A 12441-nucleotide genomic window follows, 5' to 3' on the forward strand; every position below is an offset into this window, starting at 1 on the left:
TGTGTTTAGTATATATATATATTATTTTTTATAATTAATTAAAATTTATTTTTATATTATAAAACGATTTATTTTTTATAAAAAATAATATATTATTTTTTAATATTTTTAATATATTTAATAATTAATTTTTTATAATTTATTGTAATTTAATTTATTTTATATATTTAATTAATAAAAAATATTAATATATTATAATTTTAAATAAAATTAAATATAATTTTAATTAAAAATAATTTTTAAAGACTAATTTGAGAAGTTAAAAAAATATTTTCTTTTTATAAAAACAAATTTAATAATATATATATATATATATATTATTTTTTATAATTAATTGAAATTTATTTTTTATATTATAAAAAAATTTATTTTTTTTATAAAAAATAATATATTATTTTTTAATTTTTTAATGTATCTAATAATTAAATTTTTATAATTTATTGTAATTTAATTTAATTTATATATTTAATTAATAAAAAATAGTAATATATTATAATTTTAAATAAAATTAAATATAATTTTAATTAAAAATAATTTTTAAAGACTAATTTAAGAAGTTAAAAAAAATATTTTCTTTTTATTAAATGTAAAATTTTATTTAATTTTTTTTAGAAAAATTAATGAAAAAACAAATTTAATAATAATAAAATAAATAAATAGCAAACGCGATATTAGCTCCTCCACTACGCTCCTTTTATACCTCTCGATAGCTGTCTCTCTGTTGTCATCTTTCTTCTCTCTCTCATAACACTCAAGTCTTTTATTACACTTCTATGGTAAACGGGCTCCGCACTCTAAAGACTGCTCTTTTATCTCTTCTAAAACCCTAAGGAGCTCTCAAAACCCTAGCTACTCACCTCAGATCTGCTCTGCATTACCCCTGTTATGCACTTTCAGCAGAGGCTCTGGAATTGAACACTGTAAAAATGTCTAACTCCGACCCCAAAAACCGTCCCAAGCATGGTCCATGGCTGCCTGCGCCTGAATCTTCCCCATTACCGCCTTCTTCTTGGGCTAAGAGAACTGGGTTCCGGCCTAAGTTCTCAGGAGAGACCAATGCTAGTGATTCCGGTCAGATTTCCCTCCCCACGAAGCCCAGAGAGCAGCCTGATAATCAACCGGATCTTGAAGATGGTCGTGGGAGAGCAGCTCCGACGAAGACGGCTATTACACCATCACCAGCTGCTGTGAATGGCACTGAAACGGCGGTGCCAACTGAGAATAAAGATCATACGGTAAAGAGGAGGAGGGATTCTGATGGTGGTGGGGCTCCCAAGAAAGAGTCGGGTCATGGTGCTAATGGGCAGGGTCCGGCAGGGCCCACGGAGGGTACGAGAAGAGCCACGAGGAATGAGGAAGTGGTTGATGTGTTACCACAAGCTGTGGAGGATGATGGGTTTGTGGGAAGGCATTCCCATATGAAGTATGAGCTACGAGATACACCAGGACTGGGTAAGTTCTGACTTTTTGACTGGCTATGATTACTGTGTTTAATTTTGGTGCTTGAGAGAAGCGGGCCAAAAAAAAAAAAAGATTTTTGTTTTCACTGTTTTAATTGGTAATCTGAATTGGTGTTGTTTGGCAAAGTGATCATCAGGTTGTGCTAGAGTAAAACTAGGAGTTCATTATTGATTTTTATTAATATTCTAAACCGGTCCATGTTTGTTTTGTGTGAAGTTTGGAGTTTGACTCGTTCTTAAGGAATTGCAGGAGTTAACAACTTTTTATTTGAAAGAAATGGCGATGCTTGTTTGGGTGATTATATGATGTGTGTGGATTTTTTTTTTTTTTTTCTGTTTGTTGATGATAGTAAGATATTGTGAGATACTAATTATTCTTTTTGTTGGTTTAATTGTTATTTGAATGAGCTATCCTTTTTTTTTTCTTCTTTTTTTGCCCTTTTTGTAATTGTAGAGGCTGACATATGAAAACAATTAATTTTTCTTATTGGATATGTTGGCAATCTGGAAGGTTTGTGTTTGTTGTTGGAATTGTTGCTTATTGCATGAGTAGAAATTTCAAAGCTAAAAGAGTGCTTTCTTCGTTGGTTTTGCGGATATATTTAAATTGGCTTATGTTTGTTGCGTAATGTTTCAGTTCCCATTGGTCTATATGGGTTCCAGCATTACCTTTCGATGTTAGGTTCATTGATTCTCATTCCACTCGTCATAGTTCCTGCAATGGGGGGCTCTTATGTGAGTAGTTGTGAATTATTTAAATCTTTTGTGAATTGTGATATTATCTCTTTGAGAATGTAGTGTGAATAGCTTGATCTGATTGGACTTAGTTTGTGTAGGAGGATACTTCGAAGGTGGTGTCAACTGTGCTTTTCATTTCTGGAGTGACCACACTTTTGCATGCATCTTTTGGATCCAGGTTGCCTTTGATACAAGGCCCATCATTTGTTTTCCTTGCTCCAGCATTAGCAATAATCAATTCCTCTGAGTTCCAAGGATTAAATGGAAATGTATGTTCCTTTTCCTTAGGTTCTTGTTTAGTTAAATATACAGGTTAACTGGTTTTCTTTTTGGGTTTGTCGCCACTCACCATGCTAGTGGATGAAAATGTAAGCTTGTAGTGTTGTGCCATTCCTAGTTCTATGCCAGCGAGTGCACACACACGAACATCCAAATTAGGCTGATGCATTTGTAATACAAAAATACAAAATTTGCTGGTGTTTAATTTAAAACTTCTCAAATACTAGATACACCAATGTAACAAACAGCCTGCTTGTATTTACCATCTACAAACTATCCTCCTTGTGCTCCTGGAGTAAGCTCATTGAATGAATTTTGATACTGAAAGATAGTATCTTCTCAAAAAAAAAAAAGGATGATAAGATGCGCCTAGTTGATAGTTTGTCTTGTTTGTTATTTAAATTTTAATAAGACTGGTTGCTAAATTTATCCTAATTGGCTGTTTGAATTTTTAAACTATCTAGAAGATAAAGAGTCGGTATTGAAAGCAATTCTTGCTGGTATTTCTTGACAGAGATTAAGTTTCTGAGATAGAATGATGAGAAAAGGAGAAAGAAAGACGGTAGGTATAGAAATGATAAACATTGGAGTGTTGACCTCTATCCTTGATTACAGATAGACCTTTCAAGATCAATCTATAAACTAATCATAATTGAACTATTTTTCCTATGTAGTTTTGATCGTAAATGAAAATTCATTTTCATGTCTAGTTTTAACAAGATTTCTAACAATAATTTATTGTGTCAGAGTTTCAAACATATTATGAAGAAGCTACAGGGGGCTATAATTATTGCTTCAACTTTCCAAGCATTGCTTGGATATAGTGGTTTGATGTCAGTAGTTTCGAGGTATGCTTTCAGCATCTATTTGAACTTACTTGTTTACCTCATTCCTATATTAAAAAGAAGGTTACCTTACTCTTACATTTTTGTATTCCATTTATAAATTGCAAATCGGTAACAGTGGATTGCATAAAGTTATTCAATGTTTTTGCAAAGGTAATAGCTTAAAAAGAGTGAAAGTGAGTTTGTTGTTTATAATTGTAGGACAAATTATTTATCGGGTAGCGCCAAACATAATTTGTTTTTAATTAGGTTTATCCCATCTTTAACATGCTTTACTTGAGATTATCATTATTTTTTTATTATTACATTGTACATGAGACTCAACAATAATGTGTTACATTAACTTAATGATAATTTATCTCCTGTGATCACTTCCTATTCTCTTGCTCAGAGCTATAATTGCCCTCTGTTGACATGCAAAGGATATTGAAGGATTTTTTTAAAAAATTTTTTATTTTTATATATAGAATTAAAAGAGGGGACAGGACAGCGTATGAGACCCTCCTCTAGGTTGTCTAGACTCTAGACACCCATTTTTTGATCATTAAGCCTTTTCCGAGCAAGGGGTTGTGATCCAATGCATGTGGTTTTCGTTGGTTGGGACGAATATCTTCCTATCCATGCTGTTATGATATATTACTTTTTTGTTCTTTTATCTCAAGCCAAACACACTTACCTTTTGCCTTTGTAATTTTTTTTTTCTTTTAAAATCAATTTTCTGTATCTCTCCTTTAACATTACACCCTTAGTTGTTACTCCTATAACTTCTCACCCTCATTCCCTTAATCCTGTATCGAATGCTCACTAATATATAATTAGCTGTTATAGTTGCCTACTTCCCATGCATAGCTCAGCAGGCATGCTGTTATAATGTATTACTTTATCGTTCTTTTATCTCAAGCCAAGCATACTTGCCTTTTACTTCTGTAATTTTTTAAAAACCAATTTTCTCTACCTCCACTTTAACCATTACACCCTTAGTTGTTACTCCTATAACTTTTCACCCTCATTCCTTTAATCCTGTATTGAATGCGCACTAATATATAATTAGCTGTTGTAGTTGCTTACTTGCATGGATAGCCCAGCAGGTTAGGTTGGCTCCCTTGAGATTGCTCGCTCATCCATACTCTTTTAACATGCAGTCTTATTCCTTTTAGATACAAGAACCATATTAAGTTATTTTGTAGTCAACCTAGAGCGTAATTTTCATCCTACATCATGGTTGCTTTTTGGGTATAGAGGGAAACCCTATTAGTCAACCTTATCATCCAATACAAGACCATACAGTAAACCCTTAATGTGAGTAAAACATAATCTGTATGATAACTGCAGAATAAATTAACACAGGTTCTTGCATGTACAAAAGAATTAACACTGTTGTGTCAAAAGAAATTGGGAAGTTAAAGTGAACATGTCTTTTAAGAGGCCAATTTTAGAGCAGATTGGCTAGCTAATTTGACAAGCTTTCCCTCATGCTGCCATCTTCTTCAATATCTTCCACAAGGAATTTTTAGTTGGCTTCTTCATGATTTGTGCTGCATTACTTATTCTCGTTTTAGTGTGGTGTAGTTTCGGGGTTTACAAACATTGTAACAAAACAAAAAAAGAGTTTGGATGAACAGGAAATGGAAAAAATATTATGGTATGTTAGAAAATTCTTTTTTAATTTATTGTTATTATTTTAAAGTTTATAAATCTGCATTGCTGGATCTCGTGATCATGTGGTTTAAATTTGTTAGCTTGCTTGAACTGGGGTTCTGAGTTACATAATTATCTTCATTCACAATCCATAATTTGTAAAATTAGTTTTATTTTGGCTCTTGTTGGATGAGCCAAGGAGGTAATAGCTCTTGTTGGATGAGCCAAGGAGGTAACATGGTTTTCCTATCTTGTTTAAGGACTTCCTGCAGGCTCAGTTTCCAGAATTTAGTGACTGTTTTTTGCGATTCCACATTGCTAAGGAACAACCTTGATGAGAGGTTAATAAGTCTTTAGGCACTCTCCCCTTGCAAGGCGGGGTTTCAAGGTTGAGTTCTACTGAGGTGGGCTATCCTCACGTGGTGCAACCTTAGCGATTCGTGGTGCTCAACAGTTCATATTAATTGGTATCAGAGCCATCGCAATCTTGCGAGACCTAACACTTGGAGGTGGTCCGATATATAGAGTGCTTGCCATGACCAACGGTTCCTTAGCAATGTGGGATTGTAACAATGCTACTGCCAAATGATAGCTTAAATCTCTATATATTTCTGTAATTTTGAGATGAAATACCCTCTTTTGGAGCAACTTATTGTCCTTGAGATTTCCATCCCCACCTCCCCACTCCCCAACAACAACACTAACACCACCCCCCCTCCCCCCCCTCTCCCTTTCCTCTTTTGGTTTCAAAATCCTCTCAATATTGAAGGAAAGATGATAATTTCCAATAAAATGTAAATGAGAATTATATTGCATCCACTAGTAACCTCATCCTCTTGTCTTGCAGACTCAATATTGATTCTTTTTGTTCCAGTAATGAAACACTGTTGCAAATAATTTGATGTAGTGGATGTCAGACTTTGTGCAGAACATGCCCAATAACTCAACTTGGTTCATCTCTTACCTTCACAGGTTGATAAATCCAGTGGTTGTTGCCCCAACTATTGCTGCTGTTGGACTTTCATTTTATAGTTATGGTTTTCCAATGGTTGGAACCTGTCTTGAGATTGGTGTAGTCCAGATATTGCTGGTTATTATTTTTTCTCTTGTAAGTTTGGTGAACTAAGCCTGGGTTTATTTTTAATTTGGGTATTGCTGAAAATATCATAACCTGTCCTCTCTCTCTATACATTTATTCTAAATAAAACAAATTCAGTTATTGACCAAATAATTTTTTTTTTATTTTTTATTTTTTTTTTATACTTTATGCAGTATCTTCGGAAGATATCTGTTTTTGGTCATCGCGTTTTTCTCATTTATGCGGTAAGTTTACTTTGACAAATTGATCTTTCAATCATCCTGTTTTCCATTGTTGCTGTTTTTGCTCTTCCCTCTGCCCTTAGTGCACAGATCTAATCTTCTTTCTTGTTGATTTTCCATTATATATTCTGATTGCTATTTTTGCTTCACATTTATAAGCCTAAGCCATTGACTGGAGAGACTTCTCCCATGCAACTTTGAAACTTGTGTCAGATTCTTTTTCGCAACCAACCTGGGACTTTCCATTTAAAACCCATTATCTCTTGTGGGCCCAACAAAAACAAACAAGCAAAAAATGTAAGTAGCCTATGAGGCAACCCAAGTGGAACAAACTACATGGATTTGCAGGTGGAGCATAAGTGCAAACCTACGGACTTTAACATTCTTAATAGAGTAGCAAAAGTGAAAAGTTCCAAGTCAAAATGACACCACTGGAATGTTGCATCTCTAACAGCTCAAGATTTTATAATTGTTCGGTTGCATTAATAGTGTTGTACCATACTCTAGAATGTAATATTGCTATCTTTTTCATTACCAGGTTCCACTGGGGCTAGCAATCACATGGGCAGCTGCTTTCCTTCTGACTGAAGCAGGAGCCTATAGTTACAAAGGTTGTGATCCGAATATTCCAGCATCAAATATTATATCTGACCACTGCAGAAAGCATGTTTCCAGGATGAAGCACTGTCGAGTTGATACTTCTCATGCATTGAAATCTTCCCCTTGGTTTAGGTTTCCTTATCCCTTACAATGGGGTACTCCTGTCTTTGAGTGGAAAATGGCCCTTGTTATGTGTGTGGTGTCCATTATCGCATCTGTGGATTCGGTTAGTTCCTTGTTAATGTCTATATTGAATCTTCTGGTGGAGACGTGTGCAATACATTGGCCTAAGAGCTATTCTTTTTAAAATTCATATATGCTTGATATTTATGAACTTGTAAACTTCATTTTATCATGAACTGGGGTGTGTTACTCTTTAAGATTGCTTTTTGCTTGATTCATCTCTATGAATGCTTTTCTGTTAAAATTTATTCATCTTTATGAATGCTTTTCTGTTAAAATTTACACTTGTTACGAATTTTACAATATTACAAGTATTCACTTTCACAATTTTCTTGAAAACTTGTGAATTTCTGATTTAACTTGTTCATTAGTGTTTTCCACTTCTTGAATTTCAATAGTAATGATTGATGTCTGGATAAGTAAATAATGTTCAGACCTAGAAACATGAAAAAAAATTGTATGGTGTCATATTTATGAAAGCAATTATTGTTTCACCATTGGATTTGGTGACAATCTATTGAGAAAGTATACACTAATACATAAACATTTAATTTCTAACATTTATTGTTGCATTTGTTAAGTATTAACTAAAAGGTTAGCAATGGTTAGGTTTTTTTTTTTTTCTCCTCTTGCCAGCCTCCCTCCCCTCCACACACAACCTCCCCCCCCCCCCAAAGCTAAAGCTGATCTATGATGTAGTGTTTAAAATTAGATGACACACTTATTGATTTTTCTGTGTTTGAAATTAGGTTGGATCATATCATGCGTCATCATTGTTGGTGGCATCTAGACCTCCAACCAGAGGTGTTCTTAGTAGAGGGATTGGCCTTGAAGGGCTTTCTAGTGTCTTGGCTGGTCTTTGGGGTACTGGAACTGGCTCCACAACTCTAACTGAGAATGTGCATACTATTGCTGTGACAAAAATGGGAAGCCGTAGAGCAGTTGAAATAGGTGCATGTGTTCTGATTCTCTTATCCCTTGTAGGTAAGTGTTAATCATGTTTTATTCTATAAATGCACTTATCTAAACACAACAACTTGATATCTATTTCCTCTTGCATCATGGTTTGAATGCTAGAAAGTATGTAATTTGCAAAACGGCAGACCAGACATCGCATCTGCATTGTACCAGGGATATCCTGTTAAATTCCTTCGCAGCATTTGAAATTGGGTACTTGCATTTGACAAAATGTTTTGTCCAACACTACTCTCAATAACATCTCTAATATTCTCTGCCTTGTTAATAATTCTGGATATATTTATGTAGTTATTTTTGGAGAGCAAGGGGAGAGGGGGATGGGATGGTAGTTGGGGTTGGAGCAGTACTTGTTCTCGTTAATCTTGTAAATTCTCATTAGAGTGCCTGTTTTTAAATCTCGGTATGACAGTTTGTTGAATAAGGAATTTTATTAATGGAAATAAAACATAACAACTTAGCGCAGAATCTTCATGTTTCTTTTCTTATCCTATTATTGTTGTTCCTTTAACTTCTTCCTAATGATGTGTTACATAGCAGGTAAAGTTGGAGGCTTTATTGCTTCAATTCCTGAAGTAATGGTTGCTGCTCTCCTTTGCTTCATGTGGGCAATGCTTGCTGCACTAGGATTGTCAAATCTACGGTATAGCGAGGCTGGAAGCTCTCGGAATATAATCATAGTTGGGTTATCTTTATTTTTTTCACTTTCAGTACCTGCATATTTTCAGCAATATGGCATCTCCCCAAATAGTAATGTGTCTGTTCCAAGTTATTTTCAGCCTTATATCGTTGCCTCTCATGGACCATTCCGCAGCAAATATGGAGGGGTATGTGTCTTGTTTTCTCTTCTACATTTATAAAAAATGTGCTTTTCTTTTTGAATGAATGTCAATATAGTGGCAGATTTAGATATGTAAAACTAAGAAATTAAATATACCTGTTGAGACTGGCTCCCCCTTTTTTCCTTGTGGCCTGTGGAAACCTGCTTTATCATAATTGCATTGTCCATCCTCCTCAAATATCTTAACCAAGATCGAGGATAGTGAGACGTAACTTTCGAATCAAAGGTTGTGCTGATAGATTCTGCAATATGTTTAGTTGCTTTCTTACAGATTATTTACTTGCTTTCTTTAGAGTTTACATTTTGGAATATAGACACTAGATTTTTTTTTCTTTTGGCATATGATTTTTCATCCGACATTTCTTCTGTGTAGGGTTTTAACACTCCCATGTTCTAACTCCACTTGTATTCATTCTTGAAAGAGACCTATGGTGCAACATAATCTTCTAAATGCACAATGGTCTAATTTTTGGATCGAAACCTACTCTTTTGGGATTGATGTTGCTCAGATCTTTCTGATAGATTTTTGGTAAATGTGTTGTCTTTGCAGTTGAACTACTTTTTAAACACATTATTATCTTTAAATATGGTGATTGCATTCCTGGTGGCGGTTATCCTGGACAACACTGTACCTGGCAGTCGACAAGAGCGTGGAGTGTATATATGGTCTGAAACAGAGGCAGCAAGGAGGGAACCTGCTGTTACCAAAGACTATGAGTTGCCCTTCAGAGTTGGCAGAATTTTCAGATGGGTGAAATGGGTTGGGCTTTGAGAGACCAAGCAAGACCATCATTGCGTTGTAGAGCTGCTCCTACTCAGAAGTGGAGGATGATTGTGCTGCCTTTTGATTGTAGATGCAAGTCTCTTGAGCTCATTCGGTAAATAGGAGGGGAGAGCAAAATGATTTTCTCACACGCCTGGGCCTTCTTGGGACTATAGAAATGAGGTATTTGTGTACATTAAAGGATCCATAGGGATCTCATTGTGTTGTAATTTTAAATTATCAACAGTGTATCTAGTTTTGAGTTATTGAAATTGTCTAGAGGGACATTCTGAGCTTTGAACACACAGAATATCCATCTTCATCATGTATATCTTTTTCCTCAATTATATTCTTAATGAGCTTCTTTTTCAAATTGCTTGATTCTACTATTACCTTTATTTTTTTTATTTTTTTTTAATGTTCTTGCAAATTTGTAGAGATTTGATCTCAAAACTTCTTCACCCTCAAGACTTTGGCTTGAGATGTTTGCTTGGTCAATGGCTAAGTGTAATGTAGGAAAACTCACAAATTAAATTAATTTTTAAAAAATTAGGAACTAAAATGTAATAGAAGATAAAGTCTAAAGACCAATTGTAAATTTTGTTTTTATTTTTTTTTCCCTCATTTCATATTATATTTGTATGTTAAATGCATCCCATGTTTTGGTTGGTTTGCCGGTACTAGCTGGATTTACATTGGTGAGTCAATGAATTTTAGCTTTAGAATAAGCGATTAAAAACAGCAGAAATCAATCAGAAGTAGCTCTGAAACTATACCTACCACTTTATTCTATTAAATAATCTATCAAATTGCAGGCTTATTATATTTCAACTCTTTCTTTGATATTTGATGTTTCTTTATACATCTCCAAATCCAATATCCTTTTGTCTATATCTATACACAGGCACACAGAGTAAGAGATATTCATAGTCAACTCTCACCTACTAAAATTAAATAGAAACAATTCATGATAAATAATCTAAAAATGCGTTGAACGAGGTGAGTCAGGCATATTTGGTTTAACTGTTAGATATAACAAATAACTGTTAGCTGTTATTGTCAGCTGATAGTTAATAACTAGTAGTTGATAATAGCTAATAAGTGTTTAATAAAATTATATTTAACTGTTACTGTTAATATGTAAATTGACTAATAAGTATATATATCATATAATTTATTTTATTATTTAAATAAATATAAAATTATAAATTTATTATATTATATTATAAATATATAATTATTAATTTAATATATTATATCGCTTATTATATTATTAAAATAAATATATTTAATATATTATATCATTTATTTTATTATTTAAATAAATATATAATTGTTTATTTACTATATTATATTACTTGTTTTATTGTTAAAATAAAAAAATAATTCTTTAAAAAATAATTAAATAACTTTAAAAATGTAATTATAAAATAATAATGTAATTATTATTGTTAATAAAGAAAAAACTTATAGCTAATTGTCAGTTATTAGAAGTAAAAAATGTATTATTTCATAATAAACAAGTATTTTATATTTTATGTTATTAATAAAAAATATTTTATTAAAGTTGTAATATACTAATTAAGATGTTATGATTATAAATGAAAAAAAAAATAAAAGTATTAATAATATTAACTTTCGAATTACATGAAAAAGAATAATATGATCTAAATAAAATATAAAATCAAATCAGGTAATAATTAATGAGAAACAGTTTTAAAAATAGAGTTGATATAAACTGCAATTGATGGATATCATATTAGTTATCCATTAGCTATCAGCTTTATTTTTTAAAATTTATCAAACACTCTGATTTACTTAAAGTGTTTATCAACTATCAGCTGTACATAAAAGGTGAACTAAACACCTCCTCAAACCTTAATTGATAAGGAGAAACCTTAATAAATTAGAACCACACGATTCATGAATCAAATAGATGATTTTATGTAGGGGTGGCCACGGTCCAATTTCGAACCAGAACCGGTTAGATCAAAATCGGACCGAAACTGGTCAAAATCGAAACCGGTTTCGAACCGGACCGAAATCATCATTCTACGGTTTGGTTCATGTTCATATTTTTTAGAAACCTTGAATTGGCGATTCCGAACCAGATTGAATCGATGGTTCTAAACCGGACCAAACTAGCGATTTAAATACAAAAAAATTCAATAAATACCTCACTCCACTCCTAATTCATTTATATATATATATATATATCATTAATTCTCTACACAATTATTTTCTACACTCTCTTTAATTCTCAATACTCTTTCAATTTCTCTCAAATTTTCTAAATAATTATTTTCTACACTCCTTTTAATTCTCAGTACTTTCATAATTCTCCTACTTTATTATTTTATATGCTCACTAAAATTTTTAATGCTATATCAATTACTCTGTTATTATTTTATATATTCAATAAAATTTTCAATACCCTCTATTTTGATTTTTTTTCTTTTATATATTTTTAATTATCAATTATCATATAATTTTTAAAAAAGGGCAAGTAATACTTAACTTAACTCAATTCAACTAAGCTTTTATCCCAAAAATTTACTGGGTTGGCTATATGAATTCTCCTTTTCCACTTTAAACGATTTTGGGTTAAATCCTCGGAAATGTGTAATACTTTTAGGTCATGTTGTATTATTCTCCTTCAACTCAGTTTAGGTCTATCTATTCTTTTCTTTCTATTTTCTAATCCAATGTGCTCTACTTGTCTAATTGGAGCTTTCCTATGTCTACGCTTCACATGACCAAACCACCTTAATCTCCCTTCTCTCAACTTATAACTGAAAA

General features: G+C 32.7%; 1 protein-coding gene across 2 annotated transcripts; it reads left to right on the plus strand.

Annotated features, from left to right (window-relative positions):
• The first annotated feature begins 697 nt into the window (after positions 1 to 697).
• LOC110632848 (nucleobase-ascorbate transporter 12) lies at positions 698 to 10015 on the plus strand. 2 transcript variants are annotated; one of them, XM_021781196.2, is made up of 10 exons: positions 698 to 1452; positions 2098 to 2195; positions 2297 to 2467; positions 3225 to 3325; positions 5933 to 6068; positions 6233 to 6283; positions 6819 to 7106; positions 7813 to 8047; positions 8576 to 8865; positions 9430 to 10015. In XM_021781196.2, the coding sequence occupies exons 1-10, from the start codon at positions 927 to 929 to the stop codon at positions 9649 to 9651; spliced, it is 2118 nt and encodes a 705-aa protein (XP_021636888.1). In that variant the 5' UTR covers positions 698 to 926; the 3' UTR covers positions 9652 to 10015. The 2 variants fall into 2 exon arrangements, with proteins under 2 accessions (XP_021636888.1, XP_021636889.1); XM_021781197.2 differs by having other exon boundaries at positions 8579 to 8865.
• Positions 10016 to 12441: the final 2426 nt, after the last annotated feature.

This window comes from Hevea brasiliensis, chromosome 6 (assembly GCF_030052815.1).
Source record: "Hevea brasiliensis isolate MT/VB/25A 57/8 chromosome 6, ASM3005281v1, whole genome shotgun sequence".
Classification (NCBI taxonomy): domain Eukaryota; kingdom Viridiplantae; phylum Streptophyta; class Magnoliopsida; order Malpighiales; family Euphorbiaceae; genus Hevea; species Hevea brasiliensis.